This window comes from Ranitomeya imitator, chromosome 2 (assembly GCF_032444005.1).
Source record: "Ranitomeya imitator isolate aRanImi1 chromosome 2, aRanImi1.pri, whole genome shotgun sequence".
NCBI classification, from domain to species: Eukaryota; Metazoa; Chordata; class Amphibia; order Anura; family Dendrobatidae; genus Ranitomeya; species Ranitomeya imitator.
Window position 1 is genome coordinate 722350154 of NC_091283.1, and position 18579 is coordinate 722368732.

Below are 18579 nucleotides of genomic sequence, written 5' to 3' on the forward strand. Positions count from 1 at the left end.
ACCTTTCATTACCACCAGCTCCTGCCGGTCTCCTTGTGACCTGCTTGCTGGAGCGAGCCGGAGGTCACTTTTCAATCCAAGTCTATGAAAGCCTTGATTGGCTCTTACAGACTTGTATTGCACAGCGGGACCAGAGGGGTGCTGGAAAAAGGTGGAGATACCGGAGGGCGAGTAGAAGACCGGGGCAGGGACTTCATATTAGAAGCACCCCTCCAGCGCTGAAAAAAGAAATGGCCAAAGTGGTGCTTTAACATCCTACTGTTCAAGAAATACCACATGTACATAGTCACAGTGCTGGGATCCCACGTTAGCTTTTGTATTGAAGGGTCAAACTAGCAAGTGCAAAGGTCATTGTGAAGCAGGGTCAGCTGTGACATCACCTTTTGTGAATGGTGGCACAATCAGCTGTGTCCATTGCTACCTGGCGCAATCCTGTCTCTTATAATATGGAGCATTTATGTAAAAAAAATTCCTGAAAGAAAAAGAAGTAGGAGTCTAAAAATGCCTCAGTAGCCAATGTGAAGATTGCAAGATTACAAAATAAAATAAATCCTTTTTAAAATATAATAATAATAATCTTTATTTTTATATAGCGCTAACATATTCCGCAGCGCTTTATAGTTTGCACACATTATCATCACTGTCCCTGTTGGGGCTCACAATCTAAATTCCCTATCAGTATGTCTTTGGAATGTGGGAGGAAACCGGAGTACCCGGAGGAAACCCACGCAAACATGGGGAGAACATACAAACTCCTTGCAGATGTCGTCCTTGGTGGGATTTGAACCCAGGACTCCAGCACTGCAAGGCCTAACCACTGCGCCACCGTGCCGGCCCATATGCAGTACAAAAGTACGATTTCAATAGGTAATTTTCTGACATCCGCCCTTTAAAAGAGGTTGCCCAGTCAGCCCAAATCAGCTTGGTGCGGCTAGGACACCCGTCACCCCACTTACAGTGATCAGCCGTTATTTGTGCCATCAGTTGCTGGGTGTAAACACTTTGACCAGAGCTAGAGAGCACAGCTCCATTCAATGTGCAGGCCGCTGCCAGGGAACGCACAAGATCTATCCAAGATACCAAGTGATTGCAGCTGTACCTGAAACAACTACTCAGTACATTGCTTTGATCCAGGCTGTATTTGGCATCTGTGTATCCCAAGAAAACAGCATAATCCTACACAAATACATGACATGCCATTCTATCACTGCAATCACAACTATGATCCTTACTAGTGATGAGCGAGTACTCGTTGCTCGGGTTTTCCTGAGCACGCTCGGCTGGTCTCCGAGTATTTGTTAGTGCTCGGAGATTAAGTTTTCATCCAGGCAGCTGAATGATTTACATCTGTTAAGGTACCTTCACACTAAACAATATCGCTAGCGATCCGTGACGTTGCAGCGTCCTGGCTAGCGATATCGTTCAGTTTGACACGCAGCAGCGATCAGAATCCTGCTGTGATGTCGCTGGTCGGGGCTAGAGGGCCAGCACTTTCTTTGGTCGCTGGCTCTCCCGCTGACATCGCTGAATCGGCGTGTGTGACGCCGATTCAGCGATGTCTTCGCTGGTAACCAGGGTAAACATCGGGTTACTAAGCGCAGGGCTGCGCTTAGTAACCCAATGTTTACCCTGGATACCATCCTAAAAGTAAAAAAAACAAACACTTCATACTTACCTTCGGCTGTCTGTCCCCCGGCGCTGTGCTTTCCTGCACTCACTGTGAGCACAGCGGCCGGAAAGCAGAGCGGTGACGTCACCGCTCTGCTTTCTGGCCGCTGTGCTCACAGCCAGTACAGAGAAGCACAGCGCCGGGGACAGACAGCGAAAGGTAAGTATGAAGTGTTTGTTTTTTTTACTTTTAGGATGGTATCCAGGGTAAACATCGGGTTACTAAGCGCGGCCCTGCGCTTAGTAACCCGATGTTTACCCTGGTTACCGGCATCGTTGGTCGCTGGAGAGCTGTCTGTGTGACAGGTCTCCAGCGACCAAACAGTGACGCTGCAGCGATCCGGATCGTTGTCTGGATCGCTGCAGCGTCGTTTAGTGTGAAGGTACCTTTAGCCAGCAGAAGTACATGTGGGGGTTGCCTGGTTGCTAGGGAACCGCCACATGTAATCAAGCTGGCTAGTAGCTGTAAATCATTCAGCTGAGGAGATGAAAACTTAATCTCCGAGCACTAACAAATACTCGGAGGTCACCCGAGCGTGCTGGGGAAAACCCGAGCACCCTCGCTCATCACTAATCCTTACTTTTAGGAGTGCTTACTATAATATGCAATGTATTTTCTGTATTCAACTCAATTTATCACATTTCATTTTGCAAGCAGCAAGCGTCAGATTTATAGGGTATGTCAATTGTGGCAAAGAAAACGCAGATATTTCACTTCATTTAATGCGGAAAGAATTTATGATGGGAATTCACATAACATGTCATTGACTGATGCACTGAACTGTCATGAACTACAATAATTTCAGGGAACGGCACATGGGAATTTAATACGTAATCGGAAATAAATGCCTACAGCGGACAAGGGAAATGGAGGCTTGACATCTAAAACCGGAATAAAAGCGGTATATTTATGGTATGTAAACATCGTGCTCACAAGATGCGGTGGTGATGTTACAATTACATGTGACATGAAGACGTCCAGCACTGGGCTCAGTGGCTGTGTAGTCTACATTGGCAGAGCTGCTGAGCTGGCGTGTTGAAAGCAGAAAGCTCTAAGTGACGACATTGGCAAAATGGTGACGTTTGGTGATTCAGTAAGATCATCTCAAGAACACCAGATTTTGTGGAGTGTTCCTGATACACACTGGTGATGGGGACACGGCGCCTGAGGGTCACTGATGTGCAATCCCACAGAAAAGCATGTTTAAGATAAAGTTAAAGGGAATATGTAACGGCCTCATAAATAAAGTTTTAATTTCCCTGCAGCCGCTTTCTTCCAGTCATCGGGGCGCCATTATAGTGTAATCACCCTCTGACACACACAGCCTGCGATGCATACTCACGCTACAGAGCAGACTGTCCATCAGACTACAGGGGAGTGATTACAGCAGCACTCACTGCATAGCGAGTGCTGAATAACAGCGTCCTACACCGTCCCAATGACGGGAAGCGAGCAAATGCAGAGAGAATACATTTTTATTTTCTCCCTGTAGTTGCTCTTCCTCAACTGAATTTAAAGAGGAATGCCAAACCATTTGAGCATGGAAAAAACCCCTGGCTGTAGAACTTAGTATAAAATGACACTTGCATTTTTTAATTGCTCCTCTCCATTATGGAGATATTAGCAGTCAAAGTGTTTGGAACCTAGTGAGTTAATTTGCATCAAGTCCAAGCGGGTGTCATCAGATAGTTCTTCCCATGCATGAGCTTCACCAAATAGCCAGCAACAGAGGGGAAAAAAAAAACAACACACCCCAACACTAGCATAAAGCAGGTTTCTTAGCACGAGACATGGTATGACAGACAGCCTGGACTCAACAGGTTCCCTCTAATGTTGGCTATTAAGAATGGTGTTGGAACACAACGCACAGCAGCTTGCTAGATATGTGGCTACGAGACAACAGACCTACTAGAGTGCCAATAATGCCCGAATGTTATGGATGTGACGAGAGCCGGGAGAACTCACCTTGACTGTGAACTGCTAATAAAACACACCCGAGCACAGTGGCCATCACACGCGCTGACATTTTGATGCTCGTTAATGACAGCATTTCATCAAATCAGAGAAGACTGAGAAGAGGAGATAAGTATCTTCAAATGTTTCTTTCTTTGCAATCCTGTAAATGAAAAAGAAAAATGAACAACTCAAGATAGAAATAGATTTATCTCCCCAAGTTTCACAAAGATCTAATAATTCATCATCTGATACATGGATTATGGTGCCCTATTTGCTGGTCCCTAACCTGGAAAACCACCAGATTGATATAGATTTTTTTAAAAATAATAAAAGCTGTATCTCTGCAGCAATTGTAATAGATACATGTCTTGAAGGGGTTGTAACTACTCAGACTTTCTTAAATACTATATTCCTCTATGAAAAATACAAATAACCTGCATAAATCCAATAGTGGGGGGTTCTTAATTCTAGGACCACCCTCTGGACTCCTCTCAGATGGAGACAATTAAACCATTTTATTACAAATTACACCGGATCTGTTCCTGCTGCTGAAAGTGCCGCCTGCAGACAGGGAACCTCGCCCATTGCTGTACAAATACAGAGCTATGCTTTAAAGATTTTAGCTGCAAAATTTAATCATACTACAAAAAAAATATATGAGGCACAATTTTCATTGCAACTACGTCAATTTCCATTTTCATTATTGGAGCTAAATAAATAAATGGAAAAAAGTTTTACCATTTCTATAACTAGACCTCAAACAAATTGTGGCACAACTCGCACACCTAACAGTTAAAGCAGACAAAGGAGATTTGTGTCCAGATGAATGGAAAGCAAATTTTGGCTTTCATTTGGCCTCTTGTTTCGGTGAGCTTGACCTGCACGACCCTGTCAGCCTGGCGCTATTCCTGAATGGAATAATTTGTATTTGTTCAAGGATGTGCCTCAATTAGGGCTGGTGGCTGCCTCCACCATAAATAACTCAATCTGTCTGTTCATCAAAACCTAAGAACTTTGCTTTTTAATTAGGGCTCTGGAGCTATTTAACACACAGGCAAATTAGTGGTGGAGCAAAAGGATTCCTGTCATTTCCAATTCTGCTGGGTAAGGGGCACGCAGCCTTCGACCTGTGGCCTACTTTTCACACATCTGTGACTTCTCAGTAATTAGGAAACAAAAAGGATTCATCGCCACAAGGGAAGAGAGACAGGCTGACAACAGGGGGGAATCGTATTAAAATCAAAAAGGACTGCAAAGGGATCATGTGCTAGTAGATAGGCTACAACATGCAAGATCCTTGGCACCTGCAGTACAGAGATATCCTGAGGTATGGAGGGTCACCACACATGAGAAATTCGGCAGGCATTGCATAGCCCTGCATTAAGTTTGCCTATCTCCCAACTATGGATCTAACTATCTAAAATGTAGATTTTTCATACTCTGCCAATTATGCCATGTGCATCGGGACAAACGCAATCACCCATCAAGGGAAGCAAGCTTTGGGTGGACTGCATTCAGAACTATACAATCGTTTCCTTGCGAGTCAGGCGGCACTAGGAGGTCTGCCAGCTCTTTTTTTCCCCACATATTTTTAGGGAGTTTATGGAGATGATAGCTATCCCTCCCTTATGATTTTTCAAGGATCTGTCCACGGTAGGAAGGAGGTAAAACCCAATGTTGCCCAGTGACAGGCCCGAAACCTAAAAGATTTGGAGAAGATCTGTATGGAGGAGTGGGCCAAAATTCCTGCTGCAGTGTGTGCAAACTTGGTCAAGAACTGTAATTGAAAACAAAGGTTTTCTGTACCAAATATTACATTTACATTTTCTATGGTATCAAATACTTATTTCATGCAATAAAATGCAATTAATTATGTAAAAATCAAACAATGTAATTTTCAGGTTTTTTTTTTTAATTCTATCTCATACCCACAACAAAAAATACAGACCCCTCCATTTTTTGTAGGTGGGCAAACAGTATCACAATTATTTTCCCCACTGTATTGGTGTATGGAGACTTAAAGGCCATGCAGAGCTCCTCTGGGAAATAAAATATGCAAATAGCCTCTTTATAAGGAATAGGATTTGATCCCTGGCACCATCTATCTATTGGGTGCAACAATTCTAAACGTCCATATCAACCCTTTAAAGAGCCTTGCCACATGACTTTGGGTTAGGCTAGGTTCACATTGCGTTAGCGTATGCGCTAAACGAATTGCACTAATGGAATGCGCTAACACAATGTACAAAAAGGGATTGCGTTTAGCGATCCTGCTAGCGCAGATGCCCGATCTGCGCTAGCGAGAACGGACCCAAAAACGCTGCAAGCAGCGTTTGAGGTCCGTCAGAAAATAACGGGACATCGCTAACGCATGCCAAAAATGGCATAAGTTAGCGATGCGTTAGATACATTGCGGTCAATGGGTGCGCTAACGGATCCATTACATTGTGTTAGTGGCACTATGTAACGGATTCCGTTAGCGGACTGCCACTAACGCAATGTGAACCTAGCCTAAGCCAAACCAGGAACTCCATTTGCAGACATGTTTCAGGGTGTTGTCCCTCCTCCGTGCAAAGCACGGGTTCTGATATCAGTAGATGAGAGGCCTCTGACCAGGGATCTATGGGGGAACGTTATTCCTTGTGGAGACTTACAAGTCATGTAATGCTCCTCTGGGACATTAAGTAGGCAAGTATTACTCCTTTTCTTATTTTAGATCATTGTAAAGGAGGCAGAAGAGAAAAGAATTCATACTTGGCTGCAGTAAACTCTTTGGCCCTGGGTTCAAATCCCACCAAGGACAACTTCTGCAAGGAGTTTGTATGCTCTCCCCATATTTGCTTGGAATTCCTCCCACACTCCAAAGACATACTGATAGGGAACCTAGACTGTGACTTCCACTGGGAACAGTGCTGATAATGTCTGTAAAGCACTGGGGAATTAATGAGTAAAATAAATAAAAATAAATACTTCACTAATAATCTAAGTAAAATATATTTAGGGCCATGAAATGGTTTCAATAAGTAAAAACATTTACATTTAGAAAAATATGTATGTCCTTATCTAAACAGCAAAGAAGAATTTATTCAACAGTTGCCCAGGAAGGCGCGCATGCATATGTTCAGTACATACAAAAACAAAAGAAAAAGTCACAAAATCCTTATCAATCACCAAGAACACAACAGAGGATGTGAAGGCTTTTACACTTAGAACTGTTTGCCTTAGGACAGGAAGTGAAGGTGTTCAATCAAGTCACGCTTTGTTTGGCCAAATGTTATCAACATCTAGCAGGGATGGGCAACCCCCAGCTATGCTCTTATTATTGTCACTCAAGGTATGTTCACACACCTTTTCCAGGCAGATTTGGAGCAAGTCTGCTCCAAAAACTTTCTACAATTATGCTCAGAAAATGTTGAAAAGAATGGACATATTCATTTCTATGTAAAATCATTTTTTGTTCATATGTTCAGGCTTCTAAGCATCATTAAAAAATGCAAGGAAGTTAGAATATGTGACCCTAGCAGCCCACAGACGGTTTCTGCTTCGGAGATGCTCCATACAAATCGATGGGAAGGCTCAAAAGACGCCTTTTCAGCGTTTTCTTAGAATTTAGTCATTTAAAAAAAACAAAACACTAGTGGCTACATTGTCTAGTGGGATTTTAAAGTTGTTCAGAAATGGACCTAACAAAATATGGGGGGGGGGGGTGTATTTGCCTAACACAGCCAACCAAAAAATAATTATTTTTTCACTTTATGGCGCTTGCTGTATATCGGTTCATTACACAATCTGATGGGCCAGACTTTTCTGAATGCTGCAATACTGAACAGGCTTAATTTAATTTCTATATTCTTAATGAAGGAATTTTTATTTTCAAAAACTTTTTTTTTAGGCCCCTTAGGGGGACTTTAATGGATGATCCATTAAGCGCTTGTTTTATACACTGCAATACCATAATATTGTAATGTACAGTTTAAATTACGGACTTTTAGGAAGGTCAGCCTGAGATAAGAGCCATGGGGATCTTTAGCACTGGCCAATCAGTGCTACGTGATTCAACGTGAAACAAGTCTTTGAGTCAGTGAAAATTCAAGACACATGGATGGCATCAGTGTAATCCGTGTGCGGTCTTTGATTAACTGTGCGGAGATTAAGATGAACCCTACTTATTTAGCCATACGTGAAAATCACTGGTCAGTGTCAGTTTTTACCATCAGCGTTTCATCAAACACTTATAAAGCTCAAGTCCAAATCACCGATGACACTCAGACAATTTTTTGCTTATGTGAACAAAAACGCTAGTCTGAATGAGGCCTTAGGGTACGTTCACATTCGCGTCTTTGGACGCAGAAGGCGTCACCGCAAAACAACGCATGCGTCATGCGTCCCTATCTTTAACATTGGGGATGCATGGGCATGCGTTGTCATGCGTTTTGGTGCGTTTTGCGACGCATGCGTCGTTTCAGCGCACCTGGCAGGGCACGGAAAACGCAGCATGTTGCATTTTTTCGTATTCCCAAATTTTTAAAAAACCGCATGCGTCGCACTTGCGTCGCATTTGCGTCAAAAACCCCATTGAAGTGTATTGGCGACGCAGAAGACGCACGTACTTGCGTTGGTGTGCGTTGTACAACGCATGCGTTCTTTAATTAAAAAATAGGATAAGAGTCTAGACGGTGTCCAACTCCATATTCATGTAGATACTCTCCATGGGACGATCATGATGCTGGAAACACAAGCAAAATCTGAGGAATTCATCTCTGCCAGTGTATATATACCCAATTACATTACACCCACCCTCTTCTAGCCATTGGTGGTCTTTATCTAGTGGCTAGACACTAATTGGGGCCTTTTTTATTTGCAATTGTTAAAGAATGACATCACTTTAGGAAAACGCATGCGTCCTAAAACGCTGCATTTTTTGGAAAAACGCAAAGTTTTTTTTAAAAAACGCTGCGTTACACAACGCATGCGTTGAACGCTTGCGTCAAAAAAGCCTACGTTTTAAATGCGTCTTTCGTGCGTCGTGCGTTGCGTCGACAACGCTGCGTCCAAAGACGCGAATGTGAACGTACCCTTACAGACAGATGCTGGCTATGTAACACAGCCAGCATTATCACATATGCTCAATCCCTGAGCAGACCCCAGCGTGGATGTACTTCACACATCAGTTTGCTGTCCACTGAACGCTCTGGCTGTCAGACACCTCAGGGAGTGGCTCATCTTTTCTGAAAACAAAAGGATCTGCTGCCAATGAAACTCCAACTGCACAATCCTCCATCAGAAGGGCCCCAAATGTGTAACCTTCTGTGTATAGAAAAGCACAGATTAAAATGCACTTTCGTATACAGGTGCATCACACAAAATTAGAATATCACCAAAAAGTTAATTTCAGTTCTTCAATACAAAAAAGTGAAACTCATATTAGATAGATCACTCTGTTTTATAGTGACTATCTCAAGTGTTTGAACTGTGAGGGTATGTGCACATGTTCATGGTTTTACACGTTTTTTCGCGATAAAAACTCATTAAAAACGCATACGTTATGCATCCTATAATTTAGAATGCATTCGGCAATTTTTATGCACGTGATGCGTTTTTTCCCGCGAAAAAAAAACCGCACCGTGGGAAAAAAAAAAAAAAAAAGCAGCATGTTCATTAATTGAAGATTTGGAATAAGAAAAACTGCCGTGAATTTTCAGGCAGTTCATGATGATGAACTCAGAAGCGATTATTGATGAAGTAGCTGTAAGGGTACGGTCACAAAGGGTTTATTTATGTGGATCTTGGAGCAGATTAGACTCCAAAACCCACAGGTAATTGAAACGTTTTTTTTTTTGTTTCTGAATAATCTTCCTATTCATGTCAATGGTAACCCACACCTATAGGGCACATGGTGTAAAGGTACTGTCACACATAACGATATCGTTAACGATATCGTTGCTTTTTGTGACGTAGCAATGATATCGTTAGGGAAATCGTTCTGTGTGACAGCGACCAACGATCAGGCCCCTGCTGGGAGATCGTTGGTCGCTGAGGAAAGTCCAGAACTTTATTTCGTCGCTGGACTTCCCGCTGACATCGCTGCAGCGTCAGTTTGGTCGCTGGAGAGCTGTCACACAGACAGCTCTCCAGCGACCAATGATCCAGAGGTCCCCGATAACCAGGGTAAACATCGGGTTTACTAAGCGCAGGGCCGCGCTTAGTAACCCGATGTTTTCCCTGGTTACCAGAGTAAACGTAAAAAAAACAAACACTACTTACTTACCTTCAGCTGTCTGTCCCCGGCGCTCTGCTTCTCTGCACTCCTCCTGCATCCTGTGTCAGCGCCAGCAAGCCGGAAAGCAGAGCGGTGACGTCACCGCTCTGCTTTCCGGCTGACCGGCGCTGACAGTGCAGAGGAAAGCAGAGCACTGGGTAGACTGGGACAATATCCTCAGAAATGAGAATACAGATAATAAATGGGAAATGTTTAAGAACATCCTAAATAGGCAGTGTAAGCGGTTTATACCTTGTGGGAATAAAAGGACTAGAAATAGGAAAAACCCAATGTGGCTAAACAAAGAAGTAAGACAGGCAATTAACAGTAAAAAGAAAGCATTTGCACTACTAAAGCAGGATGGCACCATTGAAGCTCTAAAAAACTATAGGGAGAAAAATACTTTATCTAAAAAACTAATTAAAGCTGCCAAAAAGGAAACAGAGAAGCACATTGCTAAGGAGAGTAAAACTAATCCCAAACTGTTCTTCAACTATATCAATAGTAAAAGTATAAAAACTGAAAATGTAGGCCCCTTAAAAAATAGTGAGGAAAGAATGGTTGTAGATGACGAGGAAAAAGCTAACATATTAAACACCTTCTTCTCCACGGTATTCACGGTGGAAAATGAAATGCTAGGTGAAATCCCAAGAAACAATGAAAACCCTATATTAAGGGTCACCAATCTAACCCAAGAAGAGGTGCGAAACCGGCTAAATAAGATTAAAATAGATAAATCTCCGGGTCCGGATGGCATACACCCACGAGTACTAAGAGAACTAAGTAATGTAATAGATAAACCATTATTTCTTATTTTTAGTGACTCTATAGCGACAGGGTCTGTTCCGCAGGACTGGCGCATAGCAAATGTGGTGCCAATATGCAAAAAGGGCTCTAAAAGTGAACCTGGAAATTATAGGCCAGTAAGTCTAACCTCTATTGTTGGTAAAATATTTGAAGGGTTTCTGAGGGATGTTATTCTGGATTATCTCAATGAGAATAACTGTTTAACTCCATATCAGCATGGGTTTATGAGAAATCGCTCCTGTCAAACCAATCTAATCAGTTTTCATGAAGAGGTAAGCTATAGACTGGACCACGGTGAGTCATTGGACGTGGTATATCTCGATTTTTCCAAAGCGTTTGATACCGTGCCGCACAAGAGGTTGGTACACAAAATGAGAATGCTTGGTCTGGGGGAAAATGTGTGTAAATGGGTTAGTAACTGGCTTAGTGATAGAAAGCAGAGGGTGGTTATAAATGGTATAGTCTCTAACTGGGTCGCTGTGACCAGTGGGGTACCGCAGGGGTCGGTATTGGGACCTGTTCTCTTCAACATATTCATTAATGATCTGGTAGAAGGTTTACACAGTAAAATATCGATATTTGCATATGATACAAAACTATGTAAAGCAGTTAATACAAGAGAAGATAGTATTCTGCTACAGATGGATCTGGATAAGTTGGAAACTTGGGCTGAAAGGTGGCAGATGAGGTTTAACAATGATAAATGTAAGGTTATACACATGGGAAGAGGGAATCAATATCACCATTACACACTGAACGGGAAACCACTGGGTAAATCTGACAGGGAGAAGGACTTGGGGATCCTAGTTAATGATAAACTTACCTGGAGCAGCCAGTGCCAGGCAGCAGCTGCCAAGGCAAACAGGATCATGGGGTGCATTAAAAGAGGTCTGGATACACATGATGAGAGCATTATACTGCCTCTGTACAAATCCCTAGTTAGACCGCACATGGAGTACTGTGTCCAGTTTTGGGCACCGGTGCTCAGGAAGGATATAATGGAACTAGAGAGAGTACAAAGGAGGGCAACAAAATTAATAAAGGGGATGGGAGAACTACAATACCCAGATAGATTAGCGAAATTAGGATTATTTAGTCTAGAAAAAAGACGACTGAGGGGCGATCTAATAACCATGTATAAGTATATAAGGGGACAATACAAATATCTCACTGAGGATCTGTTTATACCAAGGAAGGTGACGGGCACAAGGGGGCATTCTTTGCGTCTGGAGGAGAGAAGGTTTTTCCACCAACATAGAAGAGGATTCTTTACTGTTAGGGCAGTGAGAATCTGGAATTGCTTGCCTGAGGAGGTGGTGATGGCGAACTCAGTCGAGGGGTTCAAGAGAGGCCTGGATGTCTTCCTGGAGCAGAACAATATTGTATCATACAATTATTAGGTTCAGTAGAAGGACGTAGATCTGGGGATTTATTATATAGGCTGAACTGGATGGACAAATGTCTTTTTTCGGCCTTACTAACTATGTTACTATGTTACTATGTTACCGGAGGACAGACAGCTGAAGGTAAGTATGTAATGTTTGTTTTTTTAATGTTTACGCTGGTAACCAGGGTAAACATCGGGTTACTAAGCGCGGCCCTGCGCTTAGTAACCCAATGTTTACCCTGGTTACCGGGGACCTCGATCATTGGTCGCTGGAGAGCTGTCTGTGTGACAGCTCTCCAGCGACCAAACAGCGACGCTGCAGCGATCGACTTCGTTGTCGGTATCGCTGCAGCGTCGCTTAGTGTGAAGGTACCTTTAGACTTTCCCACATGGAAAAAGCAGCAGCATGTCAATTCTGGAGGCATTTCTACTAGTAAAAAAAAAAAAAAAACCTTCCCAAATTTCACTTATGAATCAGAAAAAAAAAATGCTATATATAAAAAAAAGGTGTCAAGCACCATACCAAAACAAGCAGTTTAAGAAGTTTTTTTTACACATTGATTTTTCAGCCAAAAAAATCCAGATGGGGGAGACTTTACTGTGAACATCCCCCAAGGAGCCACACCAATATTATTAAGGAAGCAGAGGGTTGTGGGTAGAAAAACAAAATCACCCACCATCCCATATGGCTTGGGCCACTTACCAGCAGTTTGGGATCAGCATAACACAAAGGCTATGTTCACACGCAATGTGAATGCTGTGTTTTCTGTAGCCAAAACCTGCTCTTGGCACTAAAGACGCAGAGTTTAAAATTTGTTTTTAAGTGTTTTTGGGTGCCGATTACAAGTGTTTTCTCTACAGTACACGTTTAATAAACGTTATTTTATTTGCCAAAAGCATCATTGCATTTTATTATTATTATTTTTTATTATTATAGCGCCATTTATTCCATGGCGCTTTACAGGTGAGGAGGGGGTTTTACCCCCGTTACTTTATTTTTTCATTGCATTTTAAAGATGAAAAAACGCTGCAAAAACGCTGAAAGCAGTGACTTGCTGCAGATGTAACCAACGCTGCAGTTCTCAAATTCAGGCAGGAAAAAAATAAAACAAGCGCGTGCATGAGATTTCTGAAATCTCAGATTTAATTGGCACTGTAAAAATGTATATATACTAGTCCTTAAAAGTACAAAATCACACTTTAAAGTCACAATGTTATAACCAACCCTCCAAAGTGACAAAAGGAAAAGGAATGTATAAAATAATCATAATGTTTATTATATTTTCAAAAAATATTCTCAAAAAAATTCATACATTAATCTCACAATTATACAGGATGCCTCATGCATAAAGATAGGTAATTTTACTGCCCACTATTGGTTAATTAATATTAGCCCAAATCAAATGGTAAAAAAGTTTATTGATTTAAACTAAAGATTTATCCTTCCATGATTGCTTACATAGTAGCCACAGGTATACCTAACCAGGACTGTATGGCCTTCTGATAAAGTGCCTAAGTGCAAGATAATGGTAGACATAGGTAAATGTATAGATGTAAACATTGGCCACGGATAAAATCAAAAGGTGCCTACGTGCATATGAAGGAAAGCATCTAAGATCCAAGCAGTATACCACAAGAAAAAAGGTGCTTGCAATTTTGTTTTACCTCAGTGGGAAGTCAAACTGCCCTGTCTCCCACCCCAACGCTCGTTTCGACCTTGTCTTCTTCCGGTGGCGCCTATATTGGGCTAATATTAATTAACCAATAGTGGGCAGTAAAATGACCTGTCTTTATGACATGAGGCATCCTGTATAATACTTGTGATATTAATGTATGATTTTTTTAGAATATTTTTGATAACTTAATAATCGTTATGATTATTTTATACATTCCTTTTCCTTCTGTCACTTTGGAGGGCTGATTAGGACATTGGTATTGTAAAAAGCAGCTTTTAAAATCAGCGTTAAAAAAAAAAAAACTGATGGAAAAAAAAGGCTGCATGTGAACATGGCAAAATATTACTTTATAAACTTTCTGGAGAAACATAACACATTTTCCAGAACTGCCACACAGTATGATCCAGGTCACACATTACTCCTCTGCCCGTAGTGAAATGGTTAATTAGTCCAGACTTCCATTGTCCCACACAGAGTAACCCCTTGTGCTTCACAATCCTGGAAGTGAACAGGGACAGCAACGATAATGTGTGCAACCTGTAAAGCGCTGCGGAATATGTTAGCGCTATATAAAAAATAAAGATTTATTATTATTATCTCTGCCACCGTGGACTTAGTGGGCAGCGAGAGGATTACTTTCTCTCATTGTTGTTAATCAAACTCTAGCACATAATCGGAGCCACTGCTCTGACATGAATGTGAAGTTTCCTCACAGAAAGGGTTACACACAGAAAACTGAAGCCAGAAGAAAGGATCCAGGGTCCTGCATTTCTTGAATTACCATCTGCAGTCTTTCCTCCTGGCCTGGTGCCAGCACACTAAAGAAGCAGAGACCCTCCTCTCCTCCTTGAGCTCCTGCCCCCAAAGGCAGCCTCAGGCGCCCTGTCTGACATGCTTTGCAAGGCGCGCTGACTCCAGGCCAGACATCCTGGCTCCACTTCCATTGTGTGCAGGGGGCTCCTCTGCTCCTTATCCAAGGACTGGATTAACATAAGAATCCCATCCTCCCTTACATCAGGCAAACCAAGCAGCAGCCTTCCCCCTCCCTTCCCAAGCCCAGGGTCTCTATCCCCCCTTTGGTATAATTTCCCTACAAACCATCTCATCCCATCCAGAAATTATAACACTTTGCAGGCGATGACAGCTCATCATACAACGCATGCCTATTATTTTAAGCCTTCTCTAAAGGGCCTGCAGTTTAGCTCCGGCATTCTTGAAAAGTGTCACAGTAGAGTGCAATAGCCATGCGGAGCCACCATGCAATAGTAGATTTTGTGGCCTTCTTTCCCCCGTTTCCTCCCTGAAAGGAGACAAAAAGGGCCGAAGACTGTCGCCATGGTTTTGTCACTTCTAGGTATTGAATTAGGCAACGTCTGACATCAAGGCAATGAAAGGTTTGTTCTCCCTGGGATTTCGGGTTAAGGGTAAAACTATCTCCTGGTCCCCATGGAATTTTGAATTGACCTTTGGTAAGAAGGCTGGGTCAGTTTTAATTATTACTCTGTCCTCCAAAAAGGTAGTGTATGGAGGATCAATAGAGATAGCTTGAATTTCACTAATGTGTCGAGCCGACGTAAGGGCAACCAGGAGAACCATTTTTAAGGTTAGAGTTTTTTCTGAGATGGAGTTAAGAGGCTCAAAAGGAGGAGAGGTTAAGGCGTGGAGCACTAAATTTAGATCCCAGGGAGCTACCTTTGGCCAAGGTTTAAATGGTCTGGCTGTGAAGGAGGCTCAGATGAACCTATACACCCTGAGGTGATCAGCCAATTTTTGATCAAATAAGGCGCCCAGCTCCGAAACTTGCACCTTTAGGGTGCTGGTAGATAAACCCCGTTCCAACCCTTTTTGGAGCAACTCCAAGACTTCACTTATTGGGACTTTCTGAGTCGTACTTGTCAGGCGTCGTTCTGAAAACTCTAGAAATTTTTCCCAGATTTTCTGATATTTATCGGATTCAATTTTTTTCATGCTGGATAGCAGAGTAGCAATTAACAGAGCTGAAAATCCCTTTGTTAGCATAATCCCCCTCAAGTTCCTGGCAGTGAGATGTAGGCTGTGTACTTGAGGATGGGATACTGGACCCTGGTGTAGTAGATTTGGAACATCTGGAAGGATCCATTGGTCTGATATGGACATACGTCTGAGCCAGGTGAACCATGCCCTCTTCGGTCAGAAGGGTGCGATCAGTATTATTTGTGTCCCGTCCTCTCGTATTTTTTCAACACTTGTTGATATTAGCGGAATCAGGGGAAATACGTAGGCAAGTTGGAACTTCCATTGGTGCAACAGCGCATCCACACCTTCTGGGTTGTCTCCTGGGTTCAGGGAATAGAATCTTTCTACTTTCCGGTGTTGTTTTGTGGCAAAGAGATCTACCTGTGGAATACCCCCAACTGGCGCAGATTTCCCCAAATATTTGATTTAGGGACCATTCGTTCTGGTGTAGCACGTGCCTGCTTAAGAAGTCTGCAACAAGGTTGTCTGTCCCTTTTATGTGTGTGCTTGTCAAGGATAAGAGGTGATTTTCTGCCCAAGAAAACAGTCTTTTGGATTCTTCTAACAGAGACCTCGACCTTGTTCCCCCTTGTCGATTTATGTAAGAGACTGCTGTGCTGTTGTCGGATAGGACTACTAGGTGTTTTCCTTTGATAGTTCCTTCTATTTGTAGAACTGCTTACCTTACTGCTGTTAGTTCCTTTAGGTTGGAGGATGCCGACTCCATTTGAGGATTCCATCTACCTTGCAGAATCTGATCTTTTAAGTGGGCCCCCTAGCTGAGAGGGCTCACATCCGTGGTTAGTACTACCGGATTGGGGACCAACCATGGCACCCCCTTTTTTAAATTCTCTAATTTTAACCGCCAATTTAAAGAGTCCTGAACTTGTGGCTATAGGGCGATTTTCCAATTTAAATTGTAGAGATTTTTTGCCTGTTCGGTCAGGATTTGCCACCGTAACTCTCTTGAATGCAGTTGAGACCATTGAACCGCCGGAATTGTGGCTGTCAACATCCCTAGAAGGGACATGGTTTCTCTTATCGAGATGGACCGAGTCGATTGTGTTTGTTTTATTTTTTGTTCCATACTTTTGTGACTGCCTCTATGCAGTCTTCCTGGCTGTCTGCTATAAGGAGAAAATCGTCTAGATAGGGTACTAATAAGAGGTTTTCCTTCCTTACCACGGATGCTATCTCTGAGATAACGTTTGTAAAAATTCGGGGGGGCTACCGATACCCCTGAAAGGGAGACACTGGTACTGTAGATGAGTGGGAACTTGATTTATTTCTACTACCAACCTTAAAAATTGTTGATGTTTTACACAAATGGGAACATGATAGTAGGCATCTGTGAGGTCTATCACTGCCATGTAATAGCCTGGATATAGCAGTTTTACTGTAGTTTTTAACGTCTCCATTTTGAATTTTTCTACTCGAATATATTGACTTAGGGATTTTAATTTGAAGATAGTTCTTAGTGAACCATCCGGCTTTGGTGTGAGAAACAGGGTACTGTAAGGCTGTGTGCACACGTTGCTGTTTTTTCACGTTTTCTTCGCGTTTTTCCCGATAAAAATGCTATAAAACCGCAAAAAAAACAGCATACCATAAGCATCCCATCATTTTGAATGAATTCTGCATGTTTTGCGCACATGATGCGTTTTTTTTTTTCACGAAAAAAACGCATCGCGGTAAAAAACGCAGCATGTTCATTAATTTTGCGGGGGTTTTTTTTGCGTTTTTCCCACTACAAAATGCATTGGGAAATGTCTGGGAAAAAAAGCATCAAAAACGCACTAAAAACACGGCAAAAACGCATGCCGATTTCTTGCAGAAAATTTCAGGTTTTTCTCAGGAATTTTCTGCGAGAAATCCTGAACGTGTGCACATAGCCTAAAACCCTTTCCCTATCTCTTGTGCAGGTACTTTTATAAGAACTTGTTTTTCCATGAGTAGATGAACTTCCCTTTCTATTGTCACCTGGTTTCTTTTTGCCACATGGGTGATTTTTACTCGATGAGGACGGAGGGAGGTGAAGTTCAGCCGTTGACCTTCGGATAATAGGGTGATTACCCATTGTGAGGTTTGTAACTTTTCCCACTGATGGACAAAGAACCGAAGCCTTCCCCCCACCCGGATGTCTGCATCATTGTTGTTTGGGGTCTGGTTTTTGAGGGGGGTTTATTAAAAAGATATCCTCTTTCTCTTCTCTCATTCCAGGGCTTCCCTCGTGTGGACTTCTCCCCTGGCCGACCCCAGCAGGCTTTTCCTGAACCCCGAAAGGAACGCAGGGTATCATTCCAACAGCGTCTTGAGAAGGGGGGAGGCGGGAAATGTTTTTTCTTATCTGCCGCTTTTTCTAGAATTTCATTTAGTGCTTTCCCAAATAAATATTGCCCTTCACAAGGGACTGCACACAGTTTGACTTTTGACTGAAAGTCAGCAGTCCAATTTTTTAACCACAATGCTCTTCTACCGGAGTTGGAGAGAGCACATGCACGGGCAGAAAACCGTACCGAGTTAATGGCGGCATCCGCCAGGAAACCTGCCGCATTTTGTAGTGAGGGTATTACTTCTAAGAGTCTGTCCCTTGGACATTTGTCTCTTATTTGGTCGCTCAGTTCCTCTAACCATTTTATCATGGCCCGAGCCGTACAAGTGGCGGCCACCCTCCTTTTAAATGCCCATGTCGATGCTTCCCATGTTGATTTTAAGAAGGCGTCCGCCTTTTTGACAAGAGGATCTTTTAAAGCTCCCATGTCCTCAAAGGGAAGTGCTATGCCTTTAGAGGTACTCGCAATTGGGGAGTCAAGTTTAGGTGCTTTTTCCC

The 18579-nt window shown here is 42.6% G+C and overlaps 1 protein-coding gene across 2 annotated transcripts in view; it reads right to left on the reverse strand.

The window, feature by feature from the left end:
* The window catches only part of BMPR1A (bone morphogenetic protein receptor type 1A), a 144249-nt gene that overhangs the window by 46315 nt on the left and 79355 nt on the right, over positions 1-18579 (reverse strand). For both annotated transcript variants that reach the window (XM_069753183.1, XM_069753182.1), the window contains exon 3: positions 3635-3785. In XM_069753183.1, coding sequence (XP_069609284.1) covers positions 3635-3719 — 85 coding nt within the window. In that variant the 5' untranslated portion in view covers positions 3720-3785. The remainder of the gene's footprint in view (positions 1-3634; positions 3786-18579) is intronic.